An 18,737-nucleotide genomic window follows, 5' to 3' on the forward strand; every position below is an offset into this window, starting at 1 on the left:
ATAGCAATGTGCCAAAAAATTGGTAGATGTCAAGTTAAATTACGGAGGAGGGAGTTTTGTGCCCTATTAGGAGCCCTGAATAATCTGACCAAGACGGAGTTTTGTAATAAATATTATTTTTAAATGACCAAATGCGTCATTTAATCCTCGTGATACTTCAATTTCTGTGAATTGTGGTGTTCTGTCGCATCTTATTGTTGCACGTGGTTTAACTTGTGAGTTACTGCATCTTATTTTCCTTGAAAGTAAGCTGCTGAAAGTCCTGTATAATTGGAATCGAAAGTAAGCTGATGTATGTGTCCAGCTGAAACTTTATTTCTACCCTGCATAATTTGAATTGGAAACTTCATTTCTATTCTTTTTTTTAAATTCCAATATGCCAAGGTAAATTTGATCAAAATAGTGAAGTCCTGTTGAATCCCGAGTTTTATTGGATGTTATCTTAAAATTAATATGATACGCTATGCTGCTAACTCACATTTTTTTATAGAAATAATGTTTCTCAACTATAGGTTATTGACTTCAGTGCAGGGCCGTCTTAAGAGCATCATGGGCCCTGGGCCAAGTGATTTTTCTGATGCCCTACCGGGCAAATTCACGAAAATTTCAACCAAATATCATTTTTGTGAGGCCCCGGGCCGCCTTAAGACGGCACTGCTTCAGTGTAGGCAAACTGACAAGTACAGTAGAACCTTGATTATTTGGGGTAATGGTGAAGAAGAGGACCATGGATAATTAAGAACTGTCAACAGCTGCCATAAAAAAAAAACGATATGGGAAATTGTATTTTAACTGTTTAAAATAGTCAATACACAGTGTTTTACAAAGGTTTCAACAGCTGGCTGATACGAAGATTAATTCAGGAAAGAAAATTCATCTGTCTGGTGAAAATGAAACTTAACTACCCTTACGGGTGCCAAGACCTTGGGTTGCATCCCGAGGCATAACGTAGGGTAATAAAAAAAACTTTTTTTACTACTCGCCTGTTTTTCTCTTTTTCATTATCTTTCTCCATGGCACAGCAATAATCCAAGTGAGAAATCTGAATAACTCATAAAAAAATCCTTACAGCACACACACGCGTGTTTTAATACACGTTTAATAATCCATGTTATAAATTGGAATAATCCAGAGAATTGAACGAACATGCATGGATACTACTGAATTCACTGAAAAAATTAATTCCGCAGCGTTCGAAGTTGCTAGGCCTTATCCTAACAGAACCAGTTTAACATCGTCAATAATGGGAAAAAATCTGTTGAAACACGACTGTGAACAGAGTATGCAGCAACAGCACCATTGTGCAATTAAAGGGAAATGAGACAAAGTTAAAAAATGTAATAGTGCAGAAAACGTTTCATCCAATCACTAACATATATGCTTGCGAATATGTAAATAAGACATAAGAACTAATGTAGTGAAATTGCTACAGCTATACCCAGTCAGATTAACCCATATGAAGGCCTTAAGCACATAAATGACTGATGCCCCCCTTCCATCCTGTTTATTTTAACCTTTACGCATGACAATTAGATCTGTTTACAGTTTTTAAGAATAAGTATGTAAATTGGTAAGCAGGTATTCTTTTGTGGTGGGGGGGGGGGGGAAGATTCAAAAAAATCATTTCACTTGAGGTCAATGATCCCGGTTTCGGGAACCTGGATTGCTAAGGTTTCATGACAATTTGATCTGGCTAAAGTTTTAGAGTAAGTATGCGAATTGGTAGGCTGAGTAGAAGGGGAGGTCAGAAATTTTTTTTAAACCTGGGAGCCTATGATGCTGTTGAGACAGCTCCGGGTTTACTTTATGGAAATTGAGTAAGATTTCATTTCAAAAACTGAGCATTGACACAAGTTCTTGTTCGCAATTTACTTAGTTTCCTTACTTTTGTGTCACGCTCAGGGCCGAAACTAGAAATTAAAATTTGCTCTGTTACTGGGGTATCTGTATCTATTTTAGCGTCCCCTGCCCAAAATTTTAAACGAAAATAAAGTGAACTCGGCACCTTTTCTGGTCCACAGCCCAGGCATCAGACCTCTCCCTTAGTTAAAGCCCTGGTCAACCTTTCCATAAAGATCAACTATATACAATCAAGTACTCTTAAAATTTTAGGATTTTCTACCGGATGGCTGAGCTGGGAAAAAAAAATTTAAGAAGTACTCTTTGATCATTTTTTGTGGTGCCTCTTTTCTCTTGATGCCCTAAGCATGTGCTTATTTTGCTTAATAATTAATCCTGCCCTGTCTATACCCTTACATATGATTTTGTTTCTACTTTGTCTTGACTAGAGATGTAAAATTCTAGAGAATAATTTTTCGGAGAATATTCTCATCGAGGAGAATATTCTCTGGAAGGACTACTTTCATAAATTACTGGGGAATATTTGTATAGAAAAAAATAAGAATTATTCTGAAGTTATTAATGATAGTCCTTCTCCAGAGAATAGTCTCGAATATTCTCCTTGATGAGAATATTCTTCAGTTACCAAAATCTTTCCAGAGAGTATTATCAAGAATATATGTAATAACATGTATTATAATAATCTCGATAAATAACTTCAGAATAACTATTATTTTTTATAAGAATATTCTATAGTAATTTATAATAGTAGTCCTTTGAGAGAATATTCTCTGTATCCGTCTCTCTTCCCGTCAAGATGGGAATATTAATGTTTGTAGACCACAATATTAAAGTTTGAAAGCTAGAAAATTAAACTAACAGGGCTGAATTGCACAACTTTTAAACAAATGTGAGTGATACAGAATTTAAGTATGTGCATTGAAGAAAACAACAGTTCTGTATCTTAGAATGAAAGCGATTATATAAGAATAGCTTCCTTTATCAATGAATTCTGATTTAATTTCTTTTGTTGTGAACTTATTTCTGAAAATTTATCTAATTTTAAAATAATTTTTTAAGGTTTTAATCTAAAGGTTTCTAAAATCTTTATAACCAAACTTTTAAAACCTCTCATCATGATCTGGAGAATATTCTCGAACTAAAAGTTGTCATTAGGGGGTGATTGTATCAAAAATTGTTTTGTTTTAAATGTTTCAGGCAATAAAAACTGATTTATATTTCACAATATAAACAAAATTAGTAAAAAAAATTTAAATTATTTAAAAGAAAAATGAATATTCTCGATTATTCTCTACATCCAGGAGAATATTCTCACCTCACATCTTTACAAAAAGTCTCTCTCCTAGATGAGGTGGTTAGGGACCAAATCAGATGGGAGCCACAAGAAGAAAATATGTTCCAAAGAGGGCCATGAGCAAAAAATATATATATATTTAAGAAAAAATGCTCTAAACCAGAGGTTCTCAAACTTTTTCCACCTGCGGTGCCCGTTATCCGCAGCTTCCCTAGAGCGCAGCTTAACAAAGAATCTCTTTGAAAAACCTTTGTTGGTGCACAGTTTGAGAACCCCTGCTCCAGACTGATGTTTTTCAATTGCTAATTACCTCAGGGTAACCTTTGGTCAAATACAAAGGGTAGGGGATAGGAGGAGGATGATCACTTCATCTTTTTACTTAAAAAGTACATTAGTTGATAAAAGAAAAATTATTGAAATACAGTATACACAAATTTTTTGGATGTAGTGATGCTGTATTGTCTTAGTGCCTTCTATAGTCTCATCTTCCAAGTTTTACAATTTTATTGTTTGGGAATACTTTTTTATTTTTGGCAATATGACATTTCTCATCCGCTATGGCCATTCATATACAGCTCAATTTTGTCAGAACTATTGTACTTCCAAGGGTGATGTTTAACCACTCACATATAAGCCTTTGGCATGAAATTCGGATTATCTCTATATGATAAATCTGCAATAAATCTGATAACCTTGTTCTAACCTAACACATGTTAGAAAAAGAAAGGAGAAAGGAAAAAACATACAGAAAGAAAAAGTATAACATAAGGTAGATAAGAGAGGTTTTTTATAGTCTCTTTTCACCCATGTTCTCTTTCGCTCATACATGTATATAGTAGAAAGATACATCCTATGTGGGTAAAAAAAAAATCGCTATCAGGAGTATAGAAAAAACTCATATGAAATTTTTTTTGTGAGGTTAAAATAAAGCTTTGCGATGGTCAGGAAAGAGAGGAAAGAAAACACAGAACTTGTTCGAATTCATTCCACTGGCATTTGGGCGCAATATTACATCTGTGATCGTAAAGAGGTTAAGCTGAAATTTTTACAGACTTTCACAATTGCTGGTTAATTTTTTTTTCTCTAAAGAGGTAAGCTATTTTCTCTATCAGTATTTTCTGGAGAGCATGATTTCTGCCTTTTAGGGGAGGCGGGGATGTGCTGAAACAAACCAGAGGTGTGATTTGAGTGCTGGGGATATAGCTAGAAATATTTTCTGGGGTTAGTGGGGAAACTAAATTTTTATTTTTATCTAGAGTGCCCTAAATCTCTGCATTCCGGCCTATGGCCTTGTAAGATAAAATATAGGATCTTATTGGGATTGGTCTTAGATGCTGTGAAGGCTTTTCTCTTCTGAAAAGAAGGGCCGAAAGGCAAATAAGTTTGGAAGACATTGCTCTATATTTTCATTGACTTTGATTTTCTGTAGCACCCTACCTTAACCCCTCTGTGCGAATCTCAGTATGTGGTACGTCACAGGTGGTGAAATTTATACCAACTGATTATTTTCTCAAAAATAATCGCAGTAAAATATTTATTGTATAGAGCAGCCATTTTATTATAACTTTTTTTTTATAATTTTAAAATTAAATATATCAATTATTTTCAGCAGAGCTGCACAAAGTTCAATTTATTTAAAATTCAAATATCACGAATAGGACCTTGGAAATTTCTGAACTGGCTTGGAGGGTTAAACAATCTTAATAAAATAAGTGCAACTACTAATGTTGCTGAAACTGTCAAAACTTCAATATATGATTATGAAGGAAAGAGGCACAATTTTAAGTTCAAAGCCATTTTCCAGGAAGCTGAAAATCCTTGGATATTGATTAATTAGATAAATTTACAAAAATTAAAGAAAAACTTTCCTAAATATTTTTGGTTATTTTTGCAATGTAAACTTATAAATGTTACCATAAACAATTTGTATTCTGTGATCTGGAAGGAATTGACCACTCTGGGTGGGGGGCAATTCGTTTGCCCATTCAAAGAGTCGTATCCAAAAATTACATACACTGTGCCATAGCCACTTGCAACTGTGGGGGGGGGGGGGCTATGCATATACTTATATCAGTTGTCCCCAATCCTGCGCTCACAGGAACAACTAAAAAGTTGCTAGGCCTATGCTACAGTTATTGTAGTAGCTGTTTTTAACAACAAATTTGGAGAGATACCCTCCAGGTATCCTTCCTTTCTCCTAAAAAAATACTCGTGTTCTAAGCACGTATATATATAAAGGTTGGGAATTGCTAGTATAAACATAATGAAGAACTCCAATTTAATGATACCATTTGTTTCAAGCATTTGGGCATTGCTATAAATTTAACAGGATTATATCATTTGCAGTGCATGGAATAATCATCAACCCTTCACCTATGAATTTAGGCTTTAGGCAAGTTTATTTTGCGATGTTATGATATTTATTTCTACAGACTTGGTTATTTAACCCATGAAGAAAGGCAAAAATGCAAAATTTTAATCTATATATGAAATAACATGTCCTGACTGATTCATCACTGCCGATCCAAAATTGCTGAAGCTATAAATATGAAATTTGGTCAGTAGTTTTATTTTGTAATGTAAAGACTCTAAGAGAGAGAGAGAGGACTTTTTATAAAATTTATTACCCCAAGAGGTTCATAAGGGGGTTCAAAGGTTATATGTAGAGAACCACTGAAGCGCTATAAATATAAAATTTGGGCCAGTATTATATTTTTATAATATACCGAGTTATATTTTATAAATACTGGCCATATTTATAGCCATTTTATGGTCTTGGACAGTAACTAACATTCATCATTCAAAATTATGTTGCACATTTTGTGTATAGGTGAAACAACAGTTTCCATTACAAAGCAGTTGGATACATAGGCCTATTCTACGTTTGGTGATTCTGATGCTACCTAATAGCATTCCATTGTCTTCTGTATTTTTAGGGCATGCAGACTCATAAACAATGTATACAATACTCAGCAAAGGGCTAGAAATGAAAGGGCTTCATTTGTCAAAAATGATTACACTGGCATTGAACAGTAAAATGTGAACACATCCCTTTAAAAAATGGTGGACAACACAGTAAACCTATCTGGTTCACCTTGCCTTATTTACATTAGATCTTGTAATCTACACATTTTGCACTGTGCTTTTGTAAGTGGTCTCGAAGGAGCGTCATTCTTAAAAAACGTACGTCTTCAAAATTTGCTGTGCATTGTCGAAGACAAACTCTGCACTTTGGAAGACTCCAAAAAAGAATAATATATATGAAGAGAGACAGAAAAGAATTATCTGTGGTTGCTAGTACACTGAGTCAGTCTTATAGGATACTGAAATAGTGCTACGAAAAAAAAGTTAATTCAAAATTTAAAAAAAAAAAATTTTAATTATTTTTTTAAAAAGTTTTTTTGGAAAAATTTTTTTTTAGGGATTTTTTTTATTATGCTATGATTATGTTGTCTAAGGGAGTTGCCCTCCCCCGTCCTACTGTTTAGTCCTTCATTTTCTTACTTTTTCTCATTTTTTCAGTGGGAGCCCTGCCTTTCACAAAAAGAACTTTCTTCATGAAACAGCCTGTATATTATTATAAATAATATTTAAATTCGTTTATTTTTGCATAATTTTGAAACTTTTTCTTTAATTTTGAATAAAGTGGTATTACTTATTTAATTTCATATCTTTAGTCACCTGCAACCAATGGAGGGCTTAACTTTAATATAAACAGAATGCCGGTATCACTGTATATATGTAAGTTAATGTTTTATTGATTCAAATATATTTTAATATGCATCAAATGCAATATGCATATAATGCATATCAAATATGCATTAACCCTTTAAGCGGTATTGACGAGTTATCTTGACTCCTTAAAAGCCTCTAATTTTAGCATTGGCAAGCTCAGGTACTTTGTAAAGCTGATTTCCTAATAGAACAGTTTTCCCTATACCCTTTAGTTTGCACCTGCTGAAAATTGAAAGAAAATCTACTTAATTAAAAAAGTGATGTCATTTTGAAGGAGTTTTAGTGATTTCTGTTGTGCTTGTTAAAGTTGAACAAGTAATCACAATGGATGTGAATGAATTAGTTATTTTTCTAAATTTTTAAATATATTGGTTATGTTGAAAATTCAACTTCATTTCAGGACTTCGTATCACAAAACTTAGTGATGGCTAGATATGTTCCAGATGGTGAAGAATCAGTGATACCATCCGAAGAAGAAAGCCCCTGTCATAATTCTTTTCATAGTACGTAATATTCATTCTTATTCAATTATTCTTGAAAATGAAGCATGGGAAGGGAAGGAGGTGTTTTTTTTTTTTTGTCCTCTTGGAATATTATGGGTTATATTTATGTGTCATTAATCTAATTGTTTATTATGTTAGTGTTTCCTGTGTCCATTTTAATGTTTATGTATTATAGTATGAGTGTTTTGTTTGTATTTTTGTTCTAATAAATATTTAGCTTAAACTTCCAAAGTGGACTCCCATTTTGAGAAAAACATGGTAATGCACCATTCTAACAAATGCGGAAAGGTGTTACTATTCCCAAAAATCCTTGAGCAACGATTCCACCCTTGTTCATTAGAATGATCACATTTGTTCACCTTAGAACTAGGCGTCCCTTTTCTGATCCAGTAATTAGGAATTATAGTACTGTGAAAGTCCTGCATAGTCCTAATGATACTCCAGGGATAAGAGAAAAATATATGCAATATTTATTTCTATAGATGAAATATATTATCAGAGGATACCGGAGAGTAATATATTGCTATTGTACTGTATTAAAAAGATGCAATCACTTCCTGTGATTTTATTGTGCTTTATGTAATGTCATCTCCAGGGCCGTATTTATGTTTTTACTGCCCTCTCCCATTTCAGTATAGCTTTTTACCCCCTCCCTTCCACCCCATGCCATTACTAATAAATCATAAAAAGACAAAAAAGTGGTACTATATATAGTTATGCCTATAAATTTTACTTTTGTATCCTATTACGATCTATAATGATTGCCATATAACAGAGCGAGAGGGTTGCTCAACCTCCAGCCTGCAGATGTCTACGCATCGATGAAAAACACTGATAAATTTAATTCCAATGTATGGTGCATTCATTCGAATATGAAAGTATTCCAGCATCAATCAGTGGAGCCGAAATACTTTGTGCATACTTGGTTATAGTCTAGCAAAAAAATCAGTAATGCATTACATATCTATACATATTATCTTTAATTGCAAGTCCTAAAGTGTATTTTGAAATAATGAAATACTTTTTCAAAATGGTTTTGTCGACCGATTAAAATTCTAGATGGGGGCTGCCAGTAGTTTGTGCACTCGTATGATTTGAATGTTTGCATTGCTTGAATATACAGAGTGTCCCACAATTGCCTGACGGTTTTCAAAATGGGAATAGCAAGAAAACAGTGACAGATATTAGTCATTCTTGCAGAATGTAAATGTGCTAAGTTAGGAATTTCTCTCAGCTACACCATTCATGTTTCAAGGGATTGTATAGTTATGGGAATCAAAAAAATTAACTTTTATATGGACAACCTGCGCCCAAAAACCGAATTAAAGAGTTGTTGCTCTATTTTTCTGCCCTGAACATTTCTGATGCCAACGAAGAAATATCCACATTTCCAAGTAAAATATTTGCAGAGATATCTGAATTTAAAAATCACAGAGAAAAGTTGGGAAGAAGCGTTGTCCATTAGTTTTTGCTGCTTTTTTTTTTTTCCAACTTTCCTCCAATTTTCAAATTCAAATATCTCAGCGAATACATAGAAAACAAGGAAATTCTTATTAATTAAACTGCCTTTGTCCTTTTCCCTGTGCTACTTTTATATTGAAAGCTACATAATAAAAAATATAATACAAAGAGTATGTGAAAAGTTCTTTGTAAAGTAAATTTAGTACTTAGTAGTAAGGTTAGAATAATACATATTTTATAGATTTTCTCCTGTTATATACCGAAATCAATTTTTGTGAAAAATCTTCACATGATATTCAAAAATGAGCCACGTTTAAAATCAGTGACCATTTTCTATAATTTCAATTTTACAGATCTTAATAATCAAATTTATTATATACAATTCTAAATATGAATTTATATGGGATTTACTGAGTTGTAATTATTTTTTATATTAGGATCAGGGTTGGTAAAAAAAATTTTTTTTTTGCAAAAACCGGGGGGGGGGGGTTTAAATAGCATTATTAAAAACAATAAAATTTCTGTAATTCAGACTTCTAATAATTAATTAAAATAAAAAAATAAAATGTTTATTAATGTAATTAACACTATTCCCATATTAATTAATCTACAAATATTTCCTACATTTTAATAAAAATCTTTTGCAATTTAGTTATTTTTTGCTTAACTCTCTATGAATTACTTTGTGTTTGAAAATTCTTAATGTTATTATTAACCATATGATATAAATGTTTTTTCTCCAGTTACTTTCAGTATGCTTAATTAGGAAGCTATTTTGCAAAAACTGCTATAAAAATTAGGTGAATGTAATGTATTTAATGAAGCATAAATAATGCAGATTAATTAGAGATGATTTACGATATACAGGGTGGTTATAACGGAAGTTCAGATTTCAAAACACTTTAAAAAAAACCGTCATCAGAATGACTTCAAAATTTGAATGAATATTCCAGAAACAATGGAATTTTAAATGGCAAAGGGGAAAAAATATTTAAAAATGTAAAATTAACGACACTGTACTCATCGAACACGTGGGAAATTTGCTCACAGAATGTAAATGATAGCCCCAGTCAGGGCAAAATGATAACTTAATTAGCATTGCACAAGTTCATAATTCATGGAAACAGTACAAAAATGAAGTAATTGAACAAATAAAACTACAACTTAAGAAATGTTAAATATGTTGTCCACTGTGTTCTAGCTATGAGGTGAAAGCACAAAAATGCTTGTTCAACAACAGATCAGAGTATGCCATGGTCATGATGTGGATGTGCTTGCCATTCAACCACTGTTCATAACATTTTGAGGTACCCCCACAGCCAGAAGTTACAAGAGTTAAGGTCAGGTGAACTGACGGCAGGTGTCATGTCAACCTGTTATTGCCAAAATGGTTCTTCAGCAGCTGCTTCGCTGGTATTGCAATCTGCATCTTGATAAAAGTTGTGCTATCCACACACTGATGTTGTTGAAGTGCCGAAATGATGTGGTTGCACAAAATGATATTATCCTGCTAGCCAAGTACAACATCTACTTGCACATTTTGCACTTTTTCCTTTTCTTTTGCCAGAGAAATTTTCATTGCTTCAGGAGTATTCATGTAAATTTTCAAGTCATTCTGGCCAATAGTTTTTATTTTAGTTTTGGGATCAAAACTTAAAATTATAATCACCCTGCATATAGCTGATTATTTTTCATAAATCTGTTACTACTATACAGTAGAACCTTGAGTAACTGGACTTAATGGTGAAAGTATAAAAAAAATTATTGAATATTAAGATGGTGATATACAGTATGAGATGTGGTACTTATGGGAAAGAAAATGAAAATGTCTGTGGGGTAATGTAACTACTAGTAAGTACACTGGTTTTTGTCCTTTAGGGACAGCTGGTGTCTTTATTGGATTATAAGACCACCTGTATGTGTGCCCCTAGCATGATGGTGTCACTACTGTTACTGTTTCTTTGTGAAGGAAAAAAAACAAAAACCCCTGTCAGATAATGTACCACTACATTTAGATGTGTAATGCAATCCTTATACATGAATTTTCTAAAGATAAGTTAGCTAAAGCCCAGTTGCCCAGTTTGCTAAAGATAAGTTAGAAAGTGTGGTAAGAATGAGAAATTTTGGCTTCTGCATATCACTTTAAATAAATAAGATAATTTATATGAAAAAATATAAATTCAGGCCACTTTTATGAGACTTTTTGGGAAAAAACCACTTATACCACCTTATACTACACTGAAGAGCCAAAAAAACTGGTACACCTGCTTAATATCGTGTAGGGCCCGCGAGCAAGCAGAAGTGCCGCAACACGACGTGGCATGGACTCGACTAATGTCTGAAGTAGTGCTGGAGGTAATTGACACCATGAATCCTGCAGGGCTGTCCATAAATCCGTAGGAGTAAGAGGGGGTGGCGATCTCTTCTGAACAACACGTTGCAAGGCATCCCAGATATGTTCAATAATGTTCATGTCTGGGGATTTTGGTGGCCAGCGGAAGTGTCTAAAGTCAGAAGAGTGTTCCTGGAGCCACTTTGTAGCAATTCTGGACGTGTGGGGTGTCGCATTGTCCTGCTGAAATTGTCCAAGTCCGTCGGAATGCACAATGGACATGAATGGGTGCAGGTGATCAGACAGGATGCTTACGTACCTGTCACCTGTCAGAGTCGTATCTAGATGTATCAGGGGTCCCATATCACGCCAACTGCACACGCCCTATACCATCACAGAGCCTCCACCAGCTTGAACAGTCCCCTGTTGACATGTAAGGTCCATGGATTCATGAGGTTGTCTCCATACGCGTACACGTCCATCAGGTCGAAACAATTGGAACCGAGACTCGCCAGACCAGGCAACGTGTTTCCAGTCCTCAACAGTCCAATGTCAGTGTTGTCGGGCCCAGGCGAGGCGTAAAGCTTTGTGTCGTGCAGTCATCAAGGGTACACGAGTGGGCCTTCGGCTCCGAAAGTCCATATCGATGATGTTTCGTTGAATGGTTCGCACGCTGACACTTGTTGATGGCCCGGCATTGAAATCTGCAGGAATTTGCAGAAGGGTTGCACGTCCGTCACGTTTAATGATTCTCGTCAGTCGTCGTTGGTCCTGTTCTGGATTTTCTGGTCAACAGGAATTTTTTTAAGCAAAATTTTTATTTCTGAAGAAAATTTTGATACAGAAATTTTCATGCATTCCTATACATTGTGAGCCCAAAGTAATACAGAATACACACACGATTTCTACCAGTAGCTGTTACTTCCATTTCAACATCTGCAAAAGTCAACATCATTTCCTTCAAAAAACACTGTTCCAGAATGATGCGTGATTTGTAAAAGAGATTGGAGTCAATCATTTTTAAAATTTTTCCTCTTTTATGCAAATGTTTTAAATTCATATTACATCAGCATTACACTATAAATGTTTTAGAAAAGTCCTTTTATAAAACTTGAAAAATGCAACTATAATAAGCACATCGCTTACATTCGAGCTAATATAACCAGTAGGCTTATTAGTTGTTTTTTCCAAGTTTTTTAAAAGATCTTTTATCAAACTTTTATAGTGTAATTCCAGCCTTACACACATAAATTTTTATATTGCACAGTTTCCACTTCAATAAGAAGGGGGAAAACTATGGGGCAAACTCCTGTGCAACACTAGGTTTTTCTGCTAATAATTAACAAGAGCCTCATTTCATACAAGGGGGTTCGATTTGAGATTTTTATGATACTAGTAATTACAGGAACAGATTGACTCTAATTTCCTGAATATGATCTCTGGCAACGTATAAATGAAATTTTTGCTACTTTAAGAAAAAATATTGTATAGTCTGTATATGCATTTTTTATTTACAAACAATGGAGTATTAATAAATGGAAGTGACTGTTGCTCTTGTTTTTCAGTAAACCTACTAATTTTTGACTAGTCTATATATATCACCTGTACACCTTTAAAAAATTATTGTGACAAAGTAAATTTAATTTTAAAACATAAATATTCATTTCTATTCCTACCTCTAAGAAAACTGCATAAGCTTCTAATCCATACTAAGAAATTGATTCAGGGTTGTTTTTTTTTTTTTTTTTTTTTTTTTTCGTTTATTAGTTTTAAAATTAGTTTTAAATTATATTTTGAAATAATTTAGATTATATTTCAATTATTATTTTAATTCCAAAATTATTGTAATTTCTTGTATATTAATCTACAAGAAATCACAGTAATTTTCTAAGTTAATGTGTCACTGCGCATATGAAATAATTCTATTTATAAATCCCCCACTTATCTCTATATTTACTATTCTTTCAAAAATTCCACTTTAAAAGTCGCAAAATGTCCACTTTCCATGTATGTAAAATACCCATATTTTCTATTTTTTTTTTTTAGGATTAGTAAAATCAAGTCATATTGTTTGTGGTGCAGGGATATCAATAGTAGTTGCTATTTCAGCTGCCATCACATGTATCTTAATATACACAAATACTGGTGGAACGGTTCCTTTTGATGCAAGTATAAAATTACAATTATTGTTTTTAGTTTTTCTTTAAGAGTAAATGCTCAACAATACATGAATTTTGAGTAAGTGGATTGTTTTGCTCAAATATACAAATTCTAGGGTGTTTTTCCCTTATACATATGATTATTTGTCAGCTTGTTTGTGATTTTTTTACTTGCAATATTTATATTATTTATTTTTATTTCTGTAAATCTTGCAGTCTTAGTTGTTGCTCTGGTTTGCCATTTGATGTCACGTTTTGTTTTTATCATTAATTCGTGTTGACAAAACTAGATTTTTAGTTTGCATGTGTGTGACTAGTGATAGTGTGATACATTGTCAGCTGAAATGCAATGGCAAGCCTGTCACAGAGTTCTGTTTGTCTGAGCAGGTGATCAGCTTGTTGGTTTGTCGCCTATGGTCTACCAGAACCTTTTTTATGGGAGCCTGTGCCTGAGTAAACATTATGCTGTCACTATCTGTGAATAGTATTCTCATTATGGTCATCATGGTGCCCGATTTCTCTGTATGATTAACCACTTTCATGTATGCTGATAATTCCGCTTTTTCATTATTTGCACATTATTGAAACTGAAAGACATCGTGATTGCAAAACAACCAATAACCCTAGTGATTTATTGATTACATTTGCTCAAATGTAACTGATATGCTTATTAGTTGCATTTTTCAAATTTTATAAAAAGAACTTTTCTAAAAATTTTGTAATGTAATGCTGTGTCTGGGTTTCACAGTAAATTCTGACCTAACAGAAATTCAGTAAAACCCAGTAAATAATTCATTTCAAGACTGACGGTATAAGCTGACTTAAATGGGACACCTTGTATATTGTTAGAATAATGAAACAACTAAATTTTTTTAAAATTCAATGACCATAATATATTGTATTTAATGACCATAATATATTGTATTTAATGACCATAATATATTGTATTTAATGACCATAATATATTTTATTTAATGACCATAATATATTGTATTTAATGACCATAATATATTGTATTTAATGACCATAATATATTGTATTTAATGACCATAATATATTGTATTTAAGGACCATAATTCATTGCATTTATATCTACCAATATTCAGTCAGATTTTCTTTATTCTTTCTGGGGCTGACTGTATTTCAGCTATAAAAATACAGGAAAATACACATAACTTCTCCATTTCTTGCTGAAACAAAAAAAGAAAAACAATAAAAATTACCTTCATGTATATATTTTCAGTTAAAATTAAACATTCTTCATTAAAGTAGGAAAAACAGGACAATTTTATAAAAAAAAAATCAAGGTGACCTAAATTACAGAAATATTGAGTCATGGTCACCCTGTTCCATAGGTGCATACAGGGGATCCCCTTCCCCTTTCAAAGAGCTTGTACCAGCTTAAGCCCTGTTCTAGGTTTCATCAGGTTGTTGATATATAAACAACCGTACATTTTCTGCCATTTTCTTAATGGTTTCTGTCCAGAAATCTTTGTAACACAGTTACTTTTTCATCAATTATTTAATGAATCAATTTTTAATTTCTGTAGATTAGAGATCTACACTTTTGAATTAAACAATTTTAAATTAATATTTGTTCAGATTTTTTTGGAAAATTCAATAATCTAAAGTCCTAATGTATGAAAAGAAATTGACAAAGTTTCTAGTGCATGAAAATTTATTTAATTTTCAGTATGGAATTGTGATAGATTCTGGTTCCACTCATACACAAGCTCTGTTATACAAATGGGTCGGCAGTAAAGAGAATGGAACTGGAGAAGTAACTCAGCAAGCTGAATGTACTTACAAACGTAAGTGAATTTTATTTATAACATAAAAAATATTAATTTATTGATTACATGTCCATAATGTGTAATAATAGAAAATTCTCCTCTTTTTTACACTTGAATGAAAATTTTAAAACTTTCATCATTTTCAGAAAACAAATGTATCGAAATATATTTGTTTTCCTCTGAGTGTTTGATATTTTTAAAATTTTCAAATATTGTCTCCTCATATATATTGTTACAATTTTGATTATCCCATTAGAATTAATGTCATGTCTGATATGAAAAAAAAAGAACATTTGTGCTTTGCTTTGAGTTTTATGTGCAAATGGTGATTAACTTTTTAGTTTTTCTAAATTTGAGTATTCTTTATCCCCTTTTTCTCAGTTGTTAAGCTCAATGATTTTGAACTTTTTTCATCTCATGGTACATCTAATATATAATAGATACAAACTGTCTGCCTCTTATTATGATTCTGGTGAGAAGCAGCTCTATTATTCGACAGTTTTATTATTTGATTCAGTGTTTAATAAAAATCAATCTCTGCATTCTTTAGCTTCTGCAATTTTTTCTCTTTTTTCCATGCTTTGTTGTATTTGAGCGCATTATTAGGGACTGTGTGTACAGATGGCCCTTAACTTTCGCCATAATTGGTTCCTGAAAATGTGTGTGAATGTTGAATGTTCGAAAGTAGAGGGTTGTAAAAGAAACATCAAATATTGTGCTGTGGTGGTCGAGTGGTTATAGTGCCGGACTCGTGATGCGAGGATCCGGGTTCGAACCCCACAGTGGTGGTCGGCTGAAGTTGGTTTTCTGTGGTTCCCAACTTCAAGGCGCAAATGCGAGCCGATCTCCCCATTAAAAAGTCTCGCCACAGAGAGCAACAGTCGTACAACGGTAAATCATTCAACCATAACACTTCACTCATAGTTAGTAAAACTGGGGGCAGATGACAGCACTACACATAACAAGCATTACACAGAAACAAACTTTACGTCAGGTTGCACTACACGTACACGCACATTCCCGCATGTACCGATTCGTTGGGGGGGGTTCTGCGGGGGGGGTGCATGTGTGGTGTAGCAGTAGTAGGTAGGGGCTCGGGGATCCATGATGTTCTTAAGTCAGCCACCTCGTTGGGCAATTTGCCTGTTGTGGCGTTGTATTTGTATTTGTATGTATGTGTATTTTAAAATATTGCACAATATGCATAATTAAGTTAATGAGGCATGTTTAATTGCTTTCAAGTGTTTTCTTTATACCACTACACAATGTTAGAATCTTTTAATCTATTCTTCCAATGCCTTAGCTTGAATGATTGAAAAACTCAGACGGACATAGTTTTGATGTTGATCATCAATCTATGATGACAAAGATCTTTCCATTTCATCCATCACTATGCCATGTCTTTTGGAAACAATCTTTGAAGATATATTTCCTTGTACATATTCTTTAATTTTAATTGTGTTTTTCAAAATTGAACGTATCATAGACCTGTTTGTCATGTGAGCAGCCAATTGAAGCAAAAGATTCACAGTTTTCAGAACGTCTAATTATTTCCATCTTTGTCTCGACCGTATAAAGTTTGAGTCCCAGTCCTTAATTTCTTTTTTATTTGTATCAACACTGCAGTTTCTCCATTTCTCACTCATGTTTATAAATTTATAAGGGCGAAATATTTAAACATTAACAAATAAATTGGCAAAACACACAACGCATCGACACACTCTAACGCAAGACTATACCTATTAAACATTCAGCTCTGCCACTGCAGCTCGGAACCCTAGTGACGTCACAATGATTCCAAGAAGTCTGTTACTTTATGAGGCAATATGTGTGAGTGAGTGCAAACTAAAGCTCTCCGGGGGAGCGACAGCATGGAAGAGCAAACAATTTTTACATTATCAACAAAAATCTTCAAAAAATTGAATTTTTAAAGTGTTCGAAATAGCCAATTGTGCAAAATTTGAAGGCCACCTATATTATGTTTATTTTACAAACGTTTCATTTATTTCAGTTCTCATTTTAACCCTTTGATTGATCCCATGATCTAGGTTAATGTTGTAATTCTAATGTTATATTAATTCTACTATTATAGTCGATGCTCGATACAAAGACCCCATGTTATAGCAATCATTCCATTATAACAACTCAGAGATGCCACTGGTACGCTATAGTGTGTCAAATACCCGGAATTTTGAAAAGGATACGTATAAAAATTTGGTTCACATGTTCTTCTCTAGTTCCAAGAAGCAAAAAAATAGAAAAAAACCTCCCTAACTTTTTACTTTTTCTACCATCTATCATGATCACGCAACCTTGAAAAAGTTATTTCATTACTTTGAAGTACAAATGAAGCATTTTACTGTACTGTATTGTATTGATATACATGCGGGTTGTTCAAGAATAAGATGACATATCTGGTTGTGTCCCTGAATGAGGGACCATATACCAAATTTTAGAATTTCAGAGTTTTTATTCCCCTGCAGGTATTCTCCCCCCCCCCCCACCAATTATATACCAGAAATTATGGTACTTTTGTGACTATCTACTGGCATTCAAAGACAGCGTCTATACGGCATAAATTTAAGTTGTTACAAGATCCCAAATACATATTTTTTAGAAAAATCATGAAGGAATTTTATTTTTTGAACGCTGTTCAAATTGTAGAAAATTTTCTGAGATTGTTGAGAAAAAAACTGAACCTATAAAAACTCTACCTTGAATATCCACAGTTTTGTTATCTAGATGCTATGTGGTAGTCACCGTTTCACACCACGAAAATCATGGGTGTGTTCACAGAATCAGCTTTTGGAGGGGGCACAAAGATTTCTTCTACAAAAATTGTGGGTCACTAACACTCAAAAAGAATTTTAAATTAACAGATAGTATAAGAATGTATTTTTTCCCCAATATTTTAATTTTCTACGAAAATATTTTTAATTTTTGATCTTGGGGGGGACGGGACCCGAGCTCCATATCACCCCAGATTTTGCCTTTGGTGAAAATCCGGGTTTGGAACCCAGATAAAATATTGTGCAGTGGTAATTGGCTAAAAATATGATTTTCTAAGGTTTTCTAATTTTTAGTTGGCTATTCCTTTGAAAAAAGCTGTGGTTGCCACGATCACACAGGTTTATAAAAATTTGTGTACATTAAATTTCAAATCCACGCCTTTCACCAATGCAGAGGATAGGTGCAGGGCCGCAACTATGGGGGAGCAGGTAGGTCTGGTGCCCCGGCTCTGGACTAGAGAGAGCACTGAATTCACCCTTTATAACTGCTGCTTCTACATTACACTGGGACATCAAAATGTGTGCTTGGCCCGTTTGAGAAAGTAACCAGTTGCAGCCTTTGGTATATGGCATCACCTAAACATAAAATGCTCCAAATATATGGCGGTTAAACTGTGACAGATCAGAGTGCAGGGTTTGTACCGGTCAGGGAAAACCAGTAAAAGTCAGGGAAAAATTTTTTTACTAAGAAAAAGTCAGGGAAAATAGCACATTTCTGTTCTAAAACCTGGAAATTTCAGACAACGATCTGGAAAATCGTCACGATTCTTATCTGATGGGAAAAATAAAGAGGAAAAAATTTCCCTCGGGA

The 18,737-nt window shown here is 33.6% G+C and overlaps 1 protein-coding gene across 7 annotated transcripts in view; it reads left to right on the plus strand.

Moving 5' to 3' along the window:
• Positions 1–18,737, plus strand: part of LOC149085558 (ectonucleoside triphosphate diphosphohydrolase 1-like) — a 67,103-nt gene continuing 48,366 nt past the window's right edge. Inside the window, exons 1-5 of one of the 7 annotated variants that reach the window (XM_089233653.1) lie at positions 31–215; positions 6,832–6,895; positions 7,290–7,392; positions 13,232–13,350; positions 15,038–15,155. In XM_089233653.1, the coding sequence (XP_089089779.1) occupies positions 7,314–7,392; positions 13,232–13,350; positions 15,038–15,155 (316 nt within the window). In that variant the 5' untranslated portion in view covers positions 31–215; positions 6,832–6,895; positions 7,290–7,313. Of the gene's footprint in view, positions 385–6,831; positions 6,896–7,289; positions 7,393–13,231; positions 13,355–15,037; positions 15,156–18,737 lie in introns of those variants that run through there. The other 6 variants (XM_089233647.1, XM_089233652.1, XM_089233650.1 and 3 more) reach the window with 6 other exon arrangements.

The sequence above is a fragment of the Pholcus phalangioides genome, unplaced genomic scaffold (genome assembly GCF_987345545.1).
Source record: "Pholcus phalangioides strain wild (caught in Gottingen) unplaced genomic scaffold, Ppha-v1.0 ptg000007l_1, whole genome shotgun sequence".
Classification (NCBI taxonomy): domain Eukaryota; kingdom Metazoa; phylum Arthropoda; class Arachnida; order Araneae; family Pholcidae; genus Pholcus; species Pholcus phalangioides.